This window comes from Pygocentrus nattereri, chromosome 1 (genome assembly GCF_015220715.1).
Source record: "Pygocentrus nattereri isolate fPygNat1 chromosome 1, fPygNat1.pri, whole genome shotgun sequence".
Classification (NCBI taxonomy): domain Eukaryota; kingdom Metazoa; phylum Chordata; class Actinopteri; order Characiformes; family Serrasalmidae; genus Pygocentrus; species Pygocentrus nattereri.
Window position 1 is genome coordinate 52,430,613 of NC_051211.1, and position 21,461 is coordinate 52,452,073.

At 40.6% G+C, this 21,461-nt stretch overlaps 1 protein-coding gene across 1 annotated transcript in view; it reads left to right on the forward strand.

The window, feature by feature from the left end:
* The first annotated feature begins 1,805 nt into the window (after positions 1-1,805).
* The window catches only part of col7a1l (collagen type VII alpha 1-like), a 114,753-nt gene continuing 95,097 nt past the window's right edge, over positions 1,806-21,461 (forward strand). Inside the window, exons 1-3 of the mRNA XM_037540289.1 lie at positions 1,806-1,932; positions 17,402-17,582; positions 21,032-21,191. Of these exons, the coding sequence (XP_037396186.1) occupies positions 1,857-1,932; positions 17,402-17,582; positions 21,032-21,191 (417 nt within the window). The 5' untranslated portion in view covers positions 1,806-1,856. The remainder of the gene's footprint in view (positions 1,933-17,401; positions 17,583-21,031; positions 21,192-21,461) is intronic.

Below are 21,461 nucleotides of genomic sequence, written 5' to 3' on the forward strand. Positions count from 1 at the left end.
GTGAAAAGTTGGTATTTGTTCCTTTTCATAACTGAATGGTTTAAAACAGAGCAGTAGAATAAAAGCCTGGAGGCGAGGCGGGGTGTGTGGAGTCAGTACAGCTTAGAACAGATCATTTCAGTGGATTAGGGTTCAGTTATGTTCCCTGACTGAAGGCACTGAGATGACCACCCCAGTGACAGCTTAGGACCTTTATTCCTGAGAGTGCAGGCTCAAAAAGAAGGTCTGTCTCGATGTTTAGTTCTCAAATGCAAAATCAACATTACACAGGTGTCAGTAGTAGATAATTCACATACATCCTCTGAAACATGTCCTTCACTCAGTCAAGTTTAGAACTGAGTTCTCTTTCAACACACATGCAGTCAGTAGATTCAGATCTTCAGACTTCAGCTCTTCTGGATTTTCCGCTGTGAGTCTTGTATCATGTACATATTGAAGGATATAGATGCTTCTTCCACAAATTCTGCATCCTCTATCATTTTTCCAGAGTCCTGCTTCTCCGATTATGTTCTGCTTGTAGGTTGAGCATGCATGGTGGTAGTTTGCAGCCTTGTCTAGATCCATTGCCAATGTGGAACCAGTCTGTTGGTCCATTTTCTTGGCTTGTTGATCAGTGTAGGTGTCCCTCATTAGACTGAGAAGATGCTCCTGAGGACATTCTGCGCTCTCAGAATTAAAATTACTAAACAGTCCCCCTCTTACCACTGGGGTGGAACCCTCAAGGGTCCATCTCAGTACCTTTAGTCAGGGAACATAACTGAACCATAATCCACTGAAATGATCTGTTCTAAGCTGCACTGACTCCACACACCCCGCCTCGCCTCACCTCCAGGCTTTTATTCTACTGCTCTGTTTTAAATCATTCAGTTATGAAAAGGTACAAATACCAACTTTTCACCTGGAAAAACTGATTTAAGCTTCACAATCAGACCTTAAAACCACTGCTGGACTTTTTGAGCTACATTTACTCTGTTTGTACCTTCATAAACAAAAAGAACCTGAACAGAACCTTTTGTATAATTTCACATAGTCGAAGACTTTGCTGTGGTCACTGAAACACATTATTATTATCTTTAGGTATTCCATAGTTGGACAACCCATGTTTGCTTTTCAAAGGTTTATGTTTGCCAAGGCGTTATGACAGTATGTGCAGCATCCAAGACAACAGAGAAAATGCACATAAGAGGCTTTATTTGGGCCAGAAGGCAGAGCTAGAACTCTGTCTTCCTCTTTTCATCTGTGTCCTATGAGAACACAGTAAACTGAGCACGGATGTGTTGAATCTCATTGGTAGCATTGCAAATGCACATCAGTAGATCCATCACTGTCACATTTGCCTCTGATAATATCCATGGTTTTCCTGTGTTTTCCTGGTTTTCCTGGCATGAAAGGAAAAATAATAATGTTGCTTGCTTATTCCCATGCTGCCATGCACACGTTTAGCACTTTTTAAGTGTGAGAGTTTGAGCTATTAGATGTGTAGTACTGCTTCTATATGGTTCTCATATCTTGACCGGCACTCACCACAGATGCATTGCCAAGCCCAGGGAGGATAAACATGCTACACGATAAAAACGCCGCATCCATAATTGACTCAGATTACAGTGAAAAAGTTATGCACCAGATTGAGAACTTTATTCGACAGTTTTCTCTGTGTATAGTATTGTGATATTGATCTCTCTCTCCCTCTCTCTCTCTCTCTCTCTCTCTCTCTCTCTCTTTGTCTGATAAAGGAGCGCAAGAGTCACAGCTGAATAAAGCGAAGCTGAGCCCCGTCACAGAATATCAGGCCAGAAAAGAGGAGCTGCTGGAGGAGAGATAAGAGCGGGAGGAGAGGAGAGAGAGCGAGAGAGAGCATGGATCATTGCCGTGTGTGGATCTTGCTCCTGTCCCTTCCTCTCTCCTGTCACAGTGCGTCTTCACATGCTGAAGGTACGAGTCTGATTCATGCGTGTTTACTGAACACGCTCAGTTTGGGCGCCCCTGGTCAAATGGCGTTTTTGTTGATTTCCTGCACGTTTTAATACACAATCACTGTGTATTTGCTGGATTTAACTTACGGGAAGAAAACAAATCGGAACGTGTGGCATGTGTAAAAGCACGTTTTATGTTTTTTTTTCCTCGAATATATAAATCTCAGCAAATGAATAGAAAGTGTGCGCTCCAAATAGAAGAAAAACATGCCATTTGTGGGTGTGTTCACTGTAGAGAATGTTTTAATTTGTTTTCACTTAGGAAATCAATAGAACATGTCATTTGAAAAGGGATAATAATAATAATAGTAAGAAGAAGAATGTTTATTTATATAGCACCTGCTCTGCGATAGTCTGGCAACCTGTCCAACCTGTCCTGCCTTATGTCTATTGACCGCTAGGATAAGCTCCAGCTCACTCACATGACCCAGAAAGATAAACGGCTTAGAAAGTGTGTGTGTGTGTAGGTATGTGTAGGTGTGTGTGTGTGTATATGTAGGAGTGTGTGTGTGTGTAGGTGTGTATAGGTGTGTGTGTGTATATGTAGGAGTGTGTGTGTGTGTGTAGGTGTATATAGGTGTGTGTGTGTGTGTGTGTATGTAGGAGTGTGTGTGTGTATAGGTGTGTGGGTGTGTGTGTGTAGGAGTGTGTGTAGGTGTGTGTGTGTGTGTGGGAGTGTGTGCAGGAGTGTGTGTGTGTAGGTGTAGGTAGGTGTGTGTGTAGCAGCTTTCATACATTAAAAATGAATCTCAAAGTGCTTCACAATAAGAGAGGAAGAAGAGAAAAAAGGACATCAAAAATCAAAACTAAAATAAACAATAAATAGCAAAAAAATGGATATATTAATAATTACAATTAAAAAGCACAAAATAAAAGTATTAATATATTTTTTTATATACAATAAAAATGCAACTAACCAAAAATACCTAACTAACAGGAAGGTGTTATTAATATTCAGGTAAAAACAAAGAAAACAATAAAAAAGCTTGTCAAACGTTAAAGTAAAGAAATATGTTTTGACCGTTTTCACGAACACTGATGGAGCCTGATGGATGTTTATTGGTAACATGCTCCAGATCTTTGATGCATTAAAAACAAAACGCTGCCCCTCTGCTCTGAGTTTTATATGTGGAATAGGGAGAAGTAGCACTAGATGATGAAGACGCTAAACCACTCAGAGATTTAAAAACTAGTGGTAAATGTTTATAGTTGATTCTAAAAGAGAGGCAGCCAGTGGAGCGAAGCTGAAACTGCTCCTGTTTTCTAGTCCAGTAGAAATGCTGTTGTTGCTGATGCTTTTTGCACATGTTGTAGTTGGTTGGTTGTACTTGCAGTAAGTCCTATGAACAAAGTAGTAGAGCACAACTTCCATTCATTTGATAACATATTGGGAAACACACAGTATTTACCGAATTCATTAAAATCTACAGAAGTGTGTTCTCTGTAGAGGATGTGTTCACTTATTTTCACTTAGCGAATTAACAAAACATGTAATTTGACGTGGGGTGTTGAAACTTTTGTATTAATCATGCAGAATGTTTAGTTGTCACTGGGCTACCACAATAACGTTGTATTCATATTGTTGTTTGACAGGGTGTTCAAACTTTTGCACATGCCTGTACATTTTTTGTTGATTTTCTGGCTAAAACATAAGTTAACACATTTATTCTTCAGGGAATACGTGTAGTTTTCAGCCAATTCTAGTGCTGAATTTCCATTCTTTTGTTTGACATATTGGAAAATATACAGTTTACAGTGTGCCATTACTGTACTTTGAGTTCATTAAAATGTGCAGATGTAGGTTAAGTCTGTAAACGACTTATGTTCACTTAGAATATCAGTAAAATGTCTAATTTAATAAGGGATGATCAAGCTTTTGCATGAAGCTGTATTGAGTATAGTCACTAGAATTAAATAAACTGCATATGAGTTATGAACTACTTAGAACTCCTGACCTGTAAGTCAGACGACAGATAAAGGCTTTGTGTAATAAGTCTTGCTTCCCCTAAATCTTGCCCATATGTCTGTCTGTCTGTCTGTCTGTCTGTGCACCTGATCTATGCAGTTAGTGCTGGAATGGAAAGTTCTCTGCCTTCTACACTCAGCAGATTCTTTCACATGGCCATCTGTGTGCCTTCCAGCTGAATCCATCCTCTACTGTAAATCATGTGTATTCTTACTGCCTAGTGTCAGTCTGACAAGGCAGAATGTGCAGGCTGGACATGCACCTTGTGTCCTCAAGAGCTCATGAGCACTTTGATGTTTGTGCCTGCTTGTGCATGCATGTTATTCAAGCATGTGAGAAGTGAATGCATTGCATTGACGAGGACAGATGGAAAGAAGCCATCAGGCCCTGAAGCTAATTTTACAGTTCTACTCCAAAAACCCCTGAAAGTGAGATGATTGACAACATAATACACCTAAGAGAATGTAACCTTTGAGCTCCTGTTTATAAAGGCAGCCAAATGAAGAAGGAATTTCAGTGGAGACAGTGTAGATTTAGTCCTTGACTAGCCTCAAATGGGAATTCCACTAATTCGGATATTTAAAAAGTTATTCAAAGTGGTTTGGTGTGAAACTCTCCTTTCTAGAGAAACTTAAACGGTCAGAATTGTTCAGTGGTGGTGATAGGAACCAGACGTCCTCCTCTAAAAGCTCCCTCACAGAAAGTTATAGCATGATATGGTTGTAGATGTTCCGAGACCTTGTTTTATGATAGCTTTGAGAACGTTTTGGCCTTAAACATATGTCACAGATTTTCTCGGCAAGGCGTTGTAAAGCAAATTAGTCCCCTGGATATAAATGGATCTAATTACATTTTTCCAAAAGACTAAATCCTTTATAAAGCTTTAGTCGTCTCTGATAGTAAGACCCGCTCCAGCTCGATGCATCAAACTGTCTGGCACAGTTCATTTCAAGGGCTTAACGACTTTATGTAGAAGTCTAAATGCTCATATATACACATACATGTATATCCTTTTCTGTAGAAATGCAGCAAAATTTCACTTATCTGACAAAAAAGGTCAAAAGTTTTAGCTGAAAAAAGTAGTTGGTAATAAACTTTTACTGCAGACTTACTGTAAACTTATACTGCAACATGTGCATTTGGTAGATCCTGCTGGTGTGGGTTCACAGCTGTTTCTTCTCTGAATGACGAACATTAAAGCAGCTTGGTTTTCAACTTAAGATGCTTTTGGGAAACCAAGTAATACATTTTCAAAACTTTGAGTTTTAATATGTATCATTTATCATCATGAATATCATTTTCAGTTTCCTACATTTTAGTTTCGGTCAAGAATTTTCATTTCGGTGCCTCATTACTTTTTGCACAAGACAGCTCTTGTCCTCACACAAGACAGCTCTTGTCCTCACACAAGACAGCTCTTGTCCTCACACAAGACAGCTCTTGTCCTTTGCTTGGCATAAATAACATTTTGCCTCAGACGTACAATATTATGCAGAAGTTTTCGACACCTGAGAAACAGGTGAAAAGGTTGTTGAACTGGTCTGTAAGCATTTGCTTGATCAGAGTAACACTGATATTACAATAAATAGAAATAACATTAATACAGTAAGTAGAGATTTTAGGTGTGTCATTGTGTTCATTTAACCATTTCCAAACTCCTTGAAACCAGAATTATCTGTAGTGTTCATCCAACAGCTGGTTTGGCCAATCAGTACTTTACTGAATGAAATCAGGTGTTCTGGTGAGGAAATTTAATAAATGAATGTGATGGCTGGAGGCGTCCAGGAGAAATGGACCAAACTTCGTTCTTCAGTCCAGCTCACAAGAAATCGAATACCGTTTCAAAGTGAGAAATTATTTGCATCTATTCTAATGATTCACTGCTTTATATTGTCAAGTACAGTTATGTTAAGTATAGTCAATAAATCTATTTGTCCAGTTGATTGTAGATTGTTGCAAACTTAGTTTAATATTATTTACTTTATTTCTAGACATTTTTACTTGTTTTGGGTGATTTTGTTAAGTAAAATTGTCTCACTGTATTGGAAGATAATAGTGCTTGTTGTAAGAAATGACCTTAGTCCAGCAAAATGATCTGCCGGCATAGAGGCATAATTTTATTTAACAAAATTACCTGAAATAGGTGAATACTATCGAGAAATTAGCTGGATAATCCTGTAATAAGCACAACCATTTCGAAATGGGGCAAAATCAGATATATCGTCTTGATTTAAGACAATTTCACTTGACAAGACAGCATTTTTTGCAGTGTTTATGGTGTTTTTACTGGCAACAAAACACTTTATGTCAAGATATATGGCTTTAAACAATCTGCATAGATGCCGAGACTATTGCATAGATCTGTAAACGTTTCATCAATGCTGTGTTCAGCTACTGTTGAATTGTGAGGGAACTGTATGCATATAAATCTCGCTTTATTAAACTCTAGTCGTCTCTGACAGTAAACACCGCTGCAGTTTGATGTACTGAGTCGTACATGTCGCTGTACATTCTGAGGACTTTACCTTTCGTCGCCTTCATGGCGGTGGCGGCTGTGATGCTGAGCTGAAGAGACAGGTGATCTGTTTGTTGTGTTATGTGGGATGAAGAGTCTGTCTTCGCCCGTCACCACCGTATTATTCTGTTGTCGCCCCTCAAAGCCGCAGGTGTCAGTGCTAATCCCCTAAATCTGCCTGCGCTCGAGAGCACGAGGGGTCGACAGGCGCAGGGATCGAGGCAGCAGAGGTGTTCTCTCTGCAGTTTTAAGGAAACGATGTGTCTAGGTTAACTTTGGACCGTGCTGATGGAGGGAGAGGACGGATGGTCTGAATGGTTAAACGTACGAACTGTAGGTGCTTTAAGGGGCTACATCCTTTGTTTTCCTTCTGTTGTATTTAATTGCTTTTTAGGTCGCCTTGTGGGAGCTGTGTGGGTTTTTTCATGGGCCAAAAATGTTTCCAACTTCTATTTATCAGTTAGGATTAAAAGGCCTGTTTTTGTCACCGTTGCTTTAAGACTGTTATATTGTTGATGTGAGAACAACCCCCCCTTTTTTTTTTACATAATAATTAATCATCAAAATCATCTACACAGATTTCAAAAAGACTAACTATCAAAAACTTGATAAATAATCCAATAAAGATGTCCCAGAATGACTTAAATAAAATCTTATTACATATTATACACATTATATTCAAAATTAAGAATGTTTTTCCTTCTCCTGTAATGTTTAATGTCTCTTTTAGAGATAGAAGGGTTTTTGTTCTGATAGCGATGGTATGTGAATTCCCTCTGTTCTTATTGGGTGTCCTCTATTGTGCCTCATTCAAAAAGTTTTCTGGGCTGAAACACTCCTTACAACTTCAGTGTGAGTAGGCGGAGCTAAACAGCGACAGGCTGAATAGGACAATATATGTAAATGTGTTGGTTTTTGTGACATCACAAAAATAATGGATTTAACAGCTTATTTTTACTTTTTTACTTTATTACTTTTATTTTTTTTTTTTTAAATTAAAATTTGCCCTTTAAAGGCGCTCAGCACTCACACATCCCACACAGCACAAAAAGGGTTCTTTAAAGAGAGATGAACTCTTCTCTTAAGGAACCGAAGTGGTTCTGCCTTTGCATTGTTTTAAAGCATGCTTTATAACGCAAATGTAGCTTCTAGATAATTCTTCAGGTTCTGCAGAAGCAAAGCAGCCCCAGACCATCGCACTACCAACACCATGTTTTACTGTTTAAATGATGTCCTTATTGTGGTTGCGGTGTTAGCTTTACGGCAGATCTAACGGGAACCATGTATTCCAAAAAGTTCCAACTTTGACTCCTCAGTCCATAGAATGTTATCCCAAATGTCTTGGGGGTCATCTAGATGTTCAACTCTAAGGTTTATACAGGAACCAGAGTGGTTCTGCATCGTTCTAAGGAATGCTTTATAGCGCAGGTTTAAGTGCAGCTTCGAGATGATTCTCCTGAATCATCTTGTCTAGTCATGATACAGTGCATATGCTTCTCACCTGTCTGCTCAGACAGACAGAAACAGAGAACATCTGTGTGCTTGAGCCGTTTTTCCACTTCGTCTCTCCTCAGCTTGGCCTCCGGCTGGACGTGTCTGGGTCAACAGTGTTTCCTGCAGCCAGCATGTGTTCAGTAGATCATCATATTTGGTGCGTTTTTGAGATACACACCAGAGCACATTCTTCAAGTTAATGTCCTCTGAAGTTTCCTCTATCTGCAAAAGTGCTGCACACACAGCTCAAAGCGCAGATATTACATCAGCAGAATTTACTGAGCCTGAGAAATAATGTCTTTGGCAACTGCTTACCTATTGTAAATGCCAGAGTTGAGAATAGATGTGCTGCCTCTCCTCGAGAAAAATAGACAATAGCGTGTTTAATGTACTGTACATTTCAAAAGCAGCGGAAATGAGGATTTGTGCTGTGGGAGAGGCGGACGTGTAGAAATACTGTAAATACGCAGTTCTGCTTTTGCCCTTTTAATGTGGGCGTGTGAAGTATAAAACCTTTTCAGCGTCTGCTATTGTTGTCTATAATCTCATTCTTGGCGATGGTGCCACATAAGCTGTTGACCAGAACAGCTCCCTTTACGACAGCTAAAGGGATACGTATCGTCACTGTCGGAACAGAACAATGGATCTCCACATCTGTCCTTTTTCATTTATTCACGTGGTTTGAAAACACCAATTGTCCTGGGCATTGGGGCAAAATGTTAGGATGAATGGATCAATTGAAATAGTCCAAAATGACTTAGAATAAAATATTGTTCCATTAACTTCCATTTAAAGTTAAGGTTGCTTTTTCCATCTGCTGTAAAGTTCCCTATTTGGAGATTCAGGGTTTTGTACTTTGTGATGATGTACTGTAACTTGACCACTGAATATAGCGGCCCAGGCACAAATGTTAAAAGCAAAGCTACGTTCAGTTACTTTTTAATCTTGAGATGTGAGGCTGGCTTTACACAATGAAGTTTAGTTGCATGTTATGTTGCCTGCAATATAACTTACATGCCACTTGACCGTCACACAAACACAGGCTCCTGAGTGGCGTTGGCCCCGTCATCAGGAGATCGCGAGTTCGATCCCTGGTGGTGCTGCAGCCGTCCGTAGCCGGGAGTCCAAGGGAGCACCATTGGCCTCGCTCTCTCTCTCTCTAGGATGGCCCACCTTCTCCCCATCACTCAATGCAATGCCAGTCAGCGCAGACGTCTGTTAGCTGACGTAACAGGTCTGGCGGTTGGCGCTTTCCTCCGAGCGCGTTCGGCTGTCCTGTGACGTTGTGTGAGCGGCAGCTCGAAAAGAAGCGGTGGCTGGTTGGCAGGTCTCAGAGGAAGCCTGTGCTGCCTTCACCCTCCTAGGGCTGAGAGTATTGTGGGATTGGGGGGGTCCTAACTGGCGGGTGGAGTTGGAAACGACTAAACTGGGGAGAAAAAAAGAAAAAGAAAAGACAGTTACGCAAAAACAAAATTGCACAAATCCTCCACTGTTTAGCCAAGTTAGCAGCTCATATTTCTTGCTACACTGTATAACATTAATTATAACGTCATATTTGCAGTATTTTTATCATCTCCCCCTCTCCCTCTAATTTATTATTGTTTTTCTAAATCTACAGTTCTGTGAAAAGTATTTTTTCTGTTTTTGCAATTGTCACATTTATGTTTTATATAATCCAACTACTTTTAATACAAGATAAAGACCTGAGTAAACACAAAATGCAGCTTTTAAATGACAATTTCACGCATCTGAAAAAACTAGTTTCCCCTAAACCTAATAACTAGTCGTGCCACCCTCGGCAGTCTTCTTCTTCTTCTTCTTCTTCTTCTTCTTCTTCTTTCGGCTGCTCGCTTTTGGGGTCGCCACAGCGGATCATCTGCCTCCCTCTTGCCCTATCCACTGCAGCCTCTACTTTCACACCAACCATCTCCATGTCCACCTTCACTACATCCATAAACCTTCTCTGAGGTCTACCTCTTCTCCTTCTACCCAGCAGCTCCATTTCCAACATTCTTTGCCCAATATCTCCACTATTCCTCCTCAACACATGTCCAAACCATCTCAACCTGGCCTCTCTGGCTTTATCTCCAAACTGCTCCACCTTCACCGTCCCTCTGATCTGCTCATTTCTAATCTTGTCCATCCTTGTCACTCCCAATGAAAATCTCAGCATCTTCATCTCCGCCACCTCCAGCTCAGCCTCCTGTCTTTTAGACAGAGCCACAGTCTCCAAACCAAACATCATAGCAGGACGCACTGCTGTCTTGTAGACCTTCCCTTTCACTCTTGCTGATATCCTTCTGTCACAGATCAGCCCTGACACCCATCTCCACCCACTCCATCCTGCCTGCACCCTCTTCTTCACCTCTTTTCTACACTGTCCATTGCTCTGGAAGGTTGACCCAAGATATTTGAAGTCATCCATCTTTACGACCTCTACTCCTTGCATCTTCACCTTTCCACCTGCCTCCCTCTCATTCACACACATGTATTCCGTCTTGTCTCTGACCTTCATTCCTCTCCTCTCCAGTGCAAACCTCCACCTCTCCAGATTCTCTTCCACCTGCTCTCTACTCTCACCACAGATTACAATGTCATCTGCAAACATCATGGTCCATGGCCACCCTCGGCAGTAACAACTGCTATTAAACGTTTGTGATAACTTGCAGTGAGCCATTCACATCACTGTTGAAGAATTCCAGCCAATTCTTCTTTGCAGAATTGTTTTAATTTGGCAACATTGGAGGGTTTCGGAGCATAAACTCCCCATTTGAAGTCTTGCCACAGCATCTCAATGAGATCTAAGTCACTTTAACTTGGCTTAACAGTGACTTGGCACTACAAAACCTTAATTTTGTTTCTTTCAAACAATTCAAAAGTGGACTTGCTTGCGTGCTTCGGATCATTGTCCTGCCGCATAACCCAACTGTGCTTGAGCTCTGTAATCCTTTCCAGACTGTAATCCTTTCCAGACTGATAGATTTCAATGACTTTGTTTTGCATCTGTATTTGAATCTCTTTAGAACGGGGCATCATGTGCTGCTTTTTGAGACATTCCAGCTGCTTCACATTGCCAGACAAGTTCTATTTATTAATGTGTAGATTCAACAGGTCTGGCAGTAAATGAAATTGAACCCAATAGAATCAGGCTAATTTAGTAGCCAAGGGGGCAACTACTTTTTTTAACATAGGGCCAGGAAGGGTTGAACAGCACCTTCCCTTCAATGAATGAAATCATCATTTAAATCCTGTCCTAGAAGCACAACAATTTCTCTGAGGACCATGACTTGAGACACTTGAAGCTATTGCGGCTGAGTTTCAAGTGAGTTGCTGGAAACTTTACATTATGCAACTCAAGTGCAATTTAGTTCCATGTAGGTTTCACGCAACTAAAGTTCACCATCACTCGGCAAGTCCAGAACAGACAACACACATAAAGGATCATTTTTTTGCGGATTTTAGTGCAAACCTTCTAGTCATTGAGTTATACAGTTGTTTTAGAACTGAACATATCAGGAAAATAAAAAATAACATCTAAAACTTGCCATAACTTTTACACAGTCTGCATTTTGTTTTATTTCTTTCCAATATGTTAGATTCAGTAAATAAACTGACTATGCTTTAAAATGTGTGTGCTCTGTAAAGGATGTGTTAACTATTTTCATTTACAAAAGATGTTTCTGATAAATTGGCCAGGGAGTGCAGGTATATAGTGTGGGTGTATCTAATAAACTGGCAGCTCAGTGTATGTTTGAATTGGACGGAGCCGTTATAAAGCATAATATCCAGCTGTTCCATGGCAGCAAGTGATGCGTTGATGGCTTGCTTGTTAACAGTTTTAGAGGTGGGCAGAAGATGAGGGTGCTTTCATTATAGATGGATGGATGGCTGGATGATGGATGTACTTTATTGATGCTCAGGGGTGAATTTTGGTGCAACATGGGATGTTATATACACAGAATGAGGGCACATAGATACACAGTTCGAAGACATCAGTGCACAAGCAAGAAAGAGTGCAGAAGACATCAACTTACACATTCACGTGTGAAGGAACATTAAGATCCACTGGCCCCAAATAGTATGTGGACATTTCGGCCATACTTAACAATGCAATAGGTTCACTGTGTTCAGGGCCGGTGCCCGCTGTTGTGTAAGCAAAACATAACTAAGCTGCCCCCGGCAAATTTTCTGCGGCACATGAAAGCTAATGCTAGGCCCATAAACATAAATTTAATAATTTAATGCTACCATATTTATACTTTATTACACATTTTGTCATACAACACTTAAAATAAAATAGGCTAGTTTCACCGATCAGGAATAAGATTATGACCAAATCCTTGTTTTTCCGCTCATTGTCCACTTTATCAGCTCCTCTTACTGTATAGCTGCACTCTGTAGTTCTACAGTTACAGACTGTAGTCCATCTGTTTCTCTGACACTCTGTTACTCTGTTCTTCAGTGGTCAGGACCCCCTGGACCCTCACAGAGCAGGTACTATTTGGGTGTTGGTTCATTTTCAGCACTGCAGTAACTCACACAGCAGCACACAGTGACCAGCTTCAGTCCTGCAAGATTTGCAATGTGTGGTTCAAAATAAATACCATCACACTTCAAAGAGGTCACATCATCAGTCCAGAACCTGTCATCCAGTCAAACGCTGTGAAAATTCTCATTGTTTATCTGAACTGACCCTTCGCTATGGATAAGGAGCAATACATAAATAACATGATCTCTCAGCAGCCCACTGCTGCTAAAGGGATACGAGGCTAGAAGCTGAAGCCTACTTTGTCCAAACAGCACGCCTCATCAAATAGCGATCCATGCTGATGAGATGAAAACAAATGAGCAGCACTGTTTCTGTACCGTAGGAGATGTAAATATGATTATGTATTTTAAGGATAACAGTGTGCATTCCCCATTAGATACTTACATAATGTACTTCCATTGGTAGCTAGCAAACAGTAATTAGGCTGTCCCAGGCTGTGACCAGGTTCCAGTTCAGTCTGAAGCTCATTGGTATTTTGTGCTCACATCATGGGTTTAAACCACCACTCTCCTCCTCCTGATATGAATGGAAAGGCAGTACATTTGGGGGCAGTCGTGGGCTGGAGGTTAGGGAACCGGCCCTGTAACCGGAAGGTTGCCGGTTTGATCCCCAGTGCCGACAGTCCATGACTGAGGTGTCCTTGAGCAAGACACCTAACCCCCAACTGCTCCCCAGGTGCTGTGGATAGGGCTGCCCACTGCTCTGGGCAAGTGTGCTCACTGCCCCCTAGTGTGTGTGTGTATTCACTAGTGTGTATGTGGTGTTTCACTTCATGGATGGGATAAATGCGGCGGTGGAATTTCCCCGGTAAGTATCACTTAAAGGGTAGATGCTGGGCGGATGTGTTCAACAGTAGGCTGTCCATTCACAAAACGCTGCAGTGGACATTGCCTATTAGAATGTATCTGGTTTTTAACCTATGGCTTCCTTTAAATCCTTAATTAATTTTTTTTTCTGCTATATCTGATGGTAAATCAAATGAGTTGACAAGGGAAGACTTGATAGCCAGACAGTCTAGCTATTTAGCCACATGCCACATACCAGCCATGCTGTTGTTCCCGCAGGTTTAATTGGTAACGCGGTGTTCCACACTGTTCTGAAACCTTAAAATCTTATAAGCTTAAAAGCTTATTTTATACTAAGCCTTATTATTTAGTGACTACAGGGACTTCAATGCAAACCGGCCGAGCTGTTTTTAGGTTAAAGAATTGTGTAATGAAACTTTGGGTCCAATGGTGGGACATGGCCATTCAAGGGGTTAATCCAAGGTGCGTTCACAGATGGGCCAAATTATCCAATTAGAATTTAGAACCATTAAGCCAACTGTGTTTGCACACTTTGGAAATAGACCTTCGCATTTAACCCATGCACACTAGTGAACACACACACTAGGGGGCAGTGAGCACACTTGCCCGGAGCGGTGGGCAGCCCTATCCACGGCATCCGCGGAGCGATTGGAGGTTAGGTGCCTTGCTCAAGGGCACTTCAGTCATGGACTGTCAGTGGATTGAACCAGTTAACAGGGCCGGTCACAGGGCTGGTTCCCTAACCTCCAGCTCATGACTGCCCCAATGATACCATGGTATCCAATGATACCCCCCCATACCATGACAGATCCTGGCTTTTAAACTTTATGCTGGTAACGATCTAGATGGTCTTTTTCCTCTTTGGCCCAAAGAACACAATGTTCATTATTTCCATCATTTCAGGTGAGCTCAAGCCCAGAGAAGTTGGTGGTGTTTCTGGATGTTGTTGACACATGACTTCCACTGTGCATAAGTTAACACTTAACTTGCATTTGTGTATTCAGCAACAAAATGTGTTTATTTAACTTTAGTTTATCAGTATACTCCCAAATCTTGTTACACTCTGAAAAAAGGTACTGAATTGTCACTCTGGCTTTATCCCTTATTTCTTTACAGTTATATATTTTTTAAGTTGTGTTTACTCCACACCCTGTCTGGGCTCTAGGCTTTTTACTTTATTGTTCTGCTTTAATACATTAGGTTATGAAAAGATACAAATATGTATCTTTAGTCTTGATTGTACAATTTAGACCTTAAATCCACTGTTATTTCTTTGAAAATGTACATTGTTTGTGCCTTGATGAATGAAAAACGTATCTGAACTAACTGAAGCTAAAAAAAAAGAAAAATCATTACATTACAATAAATCATTTCTTTCTATTGTTTTTGTTCGAATATCGTTTACAGTAGATTTGTAAATCACTGCTTTCTGTTTTTATTGTGTTTGACCGGCTTTCCCAAAATGGAATTGGGTTTGTATTTTAAACAGACCAATCAAAGACTGTAGTTTCCGGATCGTTACGGATTGAGCAGTTTCTTTGCAGATTTATGCAGGTATGCATCCAGAATGCCTTTAAACACTTCTGAGTTCATGATACCATCAATACCCACCAGCTCAGCAACACCTCAGTGTTTTACCGCACCAGTTAGTGCAGTCTGGTTAGAGCTCTTCTCCAGGCTTTCTCCAGACAGAGAGTCGACTATCAGTCTGATATCGTGCCAGAAGATTAAGTGACCCTTATTAGTCCCACGACGGGGAAATTTCACCTCTGTGTTTTTATCCATCCATGCACCCCATACACACTAGGGGCAGTGAGCACACTTGCCAGGTGCAGTGGGCAGCCTTATCCACAGCACCCAGGGAGCAGTTGGGGGATAGGTGTCTTGCTCAAGGACACCTCAGTCATGTACTGTCAGTTCAGGGGAACAAACTGGCAACCTTCCGGTTCCCTAACCCTGCCCACAACTGCCCCAGCAGCGTCTTTTTTAAAATGCCTAAGTACATTTTGTGGCCACTGTATGTGCAATGTATTGCGAAATAATAATAGGAAACAATGTGCAAAGGCCAGGATAAAGTTTGTATCCAGTTTCTTTTGATTTGTAGGTTCATTTACTTTATTAGCATTTGATCATTTGGTGCTTTATTCCCTGACTGGAACTGGCAAGATCTGTTTAAATGCGTTTGACTCCTACTTTGACTACTTAAAACATCTGGTCAGTGCAGTATGTGGGAGGAAGATCTAACCGCCTTTCTAAAAAAAGGCCTAAAAGCCCAATGCTGGACGTCTCAAGAACATAGGGGGTCTTGCTCACAGAGCCTGAGCTGAATAATGTGCCTGCGGTTCCCTTATGCCCAGCTAGAGCTACAGTAATCAAAAGCAGATCACAAAGCAGAGCATAGATCTGTCTGAAGGCCTGTACAGTGTCAGCAGGGGAGCAGAGGGAAAAGTTACAAAGGGAGACTGTGACAGTGAATCATATGCTTTCACATGCACACACTGATGACTTCTGACTTCTGAGGCACAAAAAACAATGTGCCTGTGTGTTATTTCCCTCCAGTGGTCTGTGCTATACTCATGTTATGGCAAGCCATTAAAAAGTGGGCTACAGCATTATTTGACCACCAGACAGGTATGCAGATCAAATTCAGGAGGGCCACATTTTTTCTTGAGGCCACGCTGCCATCTAGTGGTAACTTGGAAGAATACCGCTCATTTCGTTTTATCTTCTGTGTCAAGGCGAATTCAAAATGTATAACTGTGTAATTCAATCACTGAGATATAAACAGATTAATTCACAGTGGTTTGGTGTTAAATGGCTGATTGTAGAGACTCAGATTTCTTTACAGTGGTGGTGACAGGAACCAGGGGTCGCCATGACTACAACACAAATATAGACATTTTATTTTTCGTCTAAAACCATCAGTGAACCTACACCAGTCTTCTGAGGTTTTATATGTAAAAAATATCGTTTTCTTTGGGGACTGTTCTGCTCTGCATGAATGGATGTTAAGAATACATTTTAGGTCAAAACATATTCATAACCACTTCATATAGTAATGTTCTGTGATGGAGCTTTTAGAGGTGGACATCTGGTTCCTATCACCACCATTGTGAACAATTCTGACTCGGTATGTTTTCACACTAAACCACTCTGAATGACTTTGTTTACAGCTTTATGATTTAATTATGCAAAAATGATTGGAATTCCGCTTTAAGAGTTTAGTAGAGTTAATTCAATTCATACTATATTTTACATGCCATGTTTGTTAATAATAAATGTAGAAGATTTCTGAAAATTCTCTGGTGTAGTCCTTAAGGCAAAGGGCATTTCTGACATTAAAATGGCCCACCAGCATGCCCAATGTTTTATTCCACCTTTCTATAACCTAAGAATATCTCAGCCAGTTTGCACTGAAGTCCCTGTAGTTACTGAATAATAAGCCTCAGTATGTAATAAGCCTGGGGTTTTAAGGAGTTAAAGGGCCCATGTCTTGGAAAACCAAGTTGTGCTCCCCTTTTTGAAATAAGACTTTGATGTAGCGTGTAAACATTGTTCAAACAAAGTTTCAAAGTCATTCACTCCAGTCCATACAATCCATATATGGAAACTAAGCTGCACAATCAGCCCATTTAGAATTCGTTGTTTTTGTGATGTCTCAAAAACAAATACACTTGAATCTGTCCACCTATTCAGCCTTCTGAAATTTAGCCCTGTCCATTCACACTGATGTTATAAGAAGTGTTAATACAGGGCATAATACAGGGCAGCCAATCAGAACAGAGCTCATTTACATATGTTGGTCTTAGAGACACAGTAACAAAAACAGCCTGTTTAATTTGAAGGGCTTATTTATAAGCCAAGCTATAAAATGATGTTTAATTATTGAGTTATGCTAGGGTCACACAGAAGGTCACACATGTAGGTCACTATAACCCAATTACTGGTTTAAAACATTATTTCACCAAGGTTAAAATCCAGTGTCTTTCAGGCTGTCAACGTCTACCAATATCACCAGTAGCAGAGCTTCTGGCTCTCTGCACAAGGAGCTCATGGCCTTCTCTGTGCTAAGGCATTGTTTTGTTTCTTCACTTGCAGAGTGCCGGACCGCCATGCCTGCAGACGTCGTGTTCTTGGTAGACGAGTCATGGTCAGTGGGTCCTTCCAGTTTCCGGCAGATTAAAGAGTTCATCTCTGAAATCATTAGATCCTTCCAGAACAGTGTGATTGGACCCGAGGGAGTTCGATTCGGAGTTACCGTCTACGGAGACATCCCCAGGTAGAGAGATTTTGAGTATGATGGTGGGTCACACAGTGGTTCATACTGATTAGAGAACCTGGGGCATTGCTGGCTTGATCGCAGTCCGCTGATCGCTGCTGCAGTGCCCTAGAGCACAGCACTTAACCTCAAAGTGCTTTTCCCTGAGATTATGTTCTCAGTCTACCTCACCTGGAGCACTGTCAGAGAAAAGGGCATGGTACTGTAAGGTGCAAGCAATATAAGAGCCCGTTTACACCTGTTCTACAGTTAGCAGGATTATATCTGGATAGAAATTATCCACATAAACATCTAGGTGTAAACAGGCTCTTACATTGCTTTCACCTTATAGTACAGTGCCCTTTACTCTGATAGTGCTCCGCTGATGTTGTATAACATCTGGCTGAAATGCGTCTCCTCCTGAAGTGGTTTGAGTGATTAGATTTGAATCTGTGTTAAATGGGTGCATTCACACCTGGTAGTGTATCAGGATTATATCTCTACATGATTCAAATCTGATCGCTCAAACCACTTCAGGAGGATCCTTTATTTTAGTTACTGTTATACAAGTGAAAATGAGAAACAACACAGGCGATTGGCTGTTGTACTTGCGTATCACACACCACATAACAGTCGGATTCGAATCTGATTAGCAGGAGATACATTTGATTACCTACTGTCACAGTTCAGAGACAAATCACATTAAAGGACCAGATGTAAACAAGGTCAAAGATACAAAACAGGACCTCATTCAACAAAATCTTGCTAAGTTTCTTCTTAAATTTGTTCTTGAGAAAGGTCCTAAGAAAAAGTCTACGTCAGATTCATGACGTGCTCTTAAACCTCAGAACTGTTCTCACCTTTGAGCTCTTGAGTGTGTAGATTCTGTTCTCACCTAAGAACGAATCCCAGATAAGAAAACACTGGTGAGTGTGAGAGTCTCTGTAAAAACGATGTAAGTGTGGTTTAAGAAGACATTTCTTATTAAGAATGGTTGGTGAATGAGGCCTGAAGTTTTTTACGGTCTAATTGTGCACCTTAAATGAGTTTTAAGGGTACACTACATTCACCTTCCCAGAGGAAAGGTACTTATACAAATTTATGAAATTAAATGAGTCAATTCAACTTAAATGGTACAATTCTGTTCCCTAACTACAGGTACTGAAGACGTGTCCTTGAGGGTTCAACCCTATTAACTTGGTTTGTAGCCTGAAAAGTAAAATTTAGTACTTCTTTTTCTGATGGTGTAAATAAAGGCTGCCAGAACAATTTATACAGGAGCGGCAGGTATCAGAGTGTGTATATATATATATATATATATATATATATATATATATATATGTGTGTGTGTGTATGTATGTATGTATATATGTTATGTAGGGCTATGTCCTGAGTAAAAGTACTAAAGTATTTACCTTCAAATGTACTTAAGTATAAAGTAAAAGTACTAAAAGAGGAATTCTGGCTCTGATGTCCTGTTATCATTTTTATAACCAGACTGGCTTCATGAACTCATTTCAGGTGATTTACTAATTTACTAATTTACTATAAAATGAAATGGTGTTTGTAGAAATTCAGAAAAAAGCCGCGTCAGTCTCGACTGCATATGTGGACATATTTCTATATTGTGCTCTATTTACACAAAGTTAGGTTAGTTCATCATTTATGTTGAACAGACTCTCTTTTGGCAACTTTGTAATGCCTCAGTATCAAGGTAAGATTATTACGCCAGGTTATCATACAAAATAGAAGGAATTTTCACTTTGTCTTCAAACAGCATTTCAGAGCAATAATAGCTTCTTTGTGCCCCGGTTTTCCCTTTGCATGCAGAGCTCAACTGAGGAACTTTCAGAGGGGAACATTCCCTCAAGCCTTTTCCTGGTTGTTTGAGAAAATTCAGTCTCAGCCACTTTGTTGTTCGGAAATCCCTTACTGTGCCTCTGATGAGGAAAATGCATCCAGAATTCTTAAAAAGCTTTCTGGGGCGTTAGAGAGGAGGAGGAGGACAATAGGCCAGGTATAATGTGAGAGACTAGGCTTTGGATGTTTGTACGAGCACAGGCACATTAGAACATGTGCCTGAATTTAACATTCGATTTACTAAAGCTGGCTTTACACAGTGAAACTTTCATGCAACTTTAGTTGCTTGCAACCTACATAAAACTAAACTGCATGATTTGCATAATGTAAAGCATCCTGCAACTCCCTTGAAACTCAGTTGCAACAGTAGCAACCATTTCAAATCTTGTGTAACAGCCAAAATGTCTAATTTCACTGAATCAATCGACAATAAATTAAAACAGAGGATAGTTAATTGGGCAGTTGACTTGGAGCAGATGACTTTATAGTGAGTGTATCAAAAAAGCTGCTAATTTAGCTAACTAGTGGAGTAAATGAATGTGTTGCATGCAACTTTGTTTTTTATTGCTTTATGTCACTGTCAGGTTGCACAGAAATCATTTGGAAGGCAACTCAGAACATGCAAATACTACATGTAATCAAACCAGTCTACAACTGCTTATCACATTTATCACGCAAACTGTGTAGCTCCGCCCACTTACCGCTGGCTAGTGAGGAGCAGGCTTTAAAAAGTGCACTGAAGTAGCAGATCAGTAATCAGTAATCAATTCCCACTAAAACGTTCTACAGGGAGCATTCCTGCCACATCATTGCATATTTTGTGCTGCATCTTCTCTCATATGTACATCTGGAAGTCTCTTCAACCTCTTTTGAGACCCTAATGCAAATTTATGCCTGATTTGAAAAGCTGTGAGCTCAAATTTAGTAAATCTAGTGGAATATTTCATTATCCACACATTCAATATCTCCACCCACTTTTTGCACTAGTTTCCCACATTTTGTGCAGCTGTGCCTCTAATGCATATGCATTAGGCAGAGTTTTACAACACACGCATCCATAAACTGTTTGTATAAGCTTGTGCCCCCAGTTTTATATATAACATGTGACCAGATTGAGTCTGAAACTGGCACAAAAGGCTCAGCACATCTGATTTTATAGGTCCAACGGTTTGTAGACACCTGCTCATCCAATATTTCTTCTAAAATCAAGTCTATTAATAGTAACTTTGCTGCAATAAGAAGCTTTAACTCCCCTGGAAAGGCTTTACACTTCACGTTGAAACATTGCTGTGAGGATTTAATTGCATTCAGCCACAAGAGCATTAGTTCACTTGTGAGGTCAAGTACCAATGTTGGATGTTCAGATCTGGATCGCTCCAACTCATCCCAAAGGTATTGGATGGAGCTCCATCACTCCAGAGAATGAAGTTCCACTGCTTCAAAGTCCAGTGCTGGGGGGCTTTATGCATTTTTAAGCTTCCAAGCTTTGCACAGGCAGTGATAATTTATGCTCAGGATTGCTGAGCTGTAGGCTATGTGCAAATGTGGGTCCTTACAAGGATCCACACACAGTTGAGTGTGTATTTGACCGGTCTGTTCTCTGTTCTCAGGATGCGGATTGCTCTGACAGACTACTCCACCCTGGAGGAGGTGTTAAATGCAGTGGAGGAGCTGCCGTATGAGGGCGGAGGTAGCCGCACTGGCCTGGCTCTCGAGTTCCTCGTAGAGTCTGTCTTCAGCTCATCCATCGTCCGGGACAACACTCCAAAGGTGTGGCTATGAAGTGTTTAGATTTGGTTTAATTTCCTTCAAGACGTATAAAGAATTCTCTTCGGTTGGACAGTAAACACCTCTTGGGGTTAATCCCCAGGGCTCTTGAACTGAAGACCTCTAGCCAGGTGATCTTCTCCATAGGGGACCAGCTGGAAAAATTGCAGGGAAAAAAGTCCCATAATTTTTTTAATGTGTATGAATGAATATGGGTTTTAACCACATAACATATGCACTGATTTAAGTACATCTTAGTCAATAATTATTAGC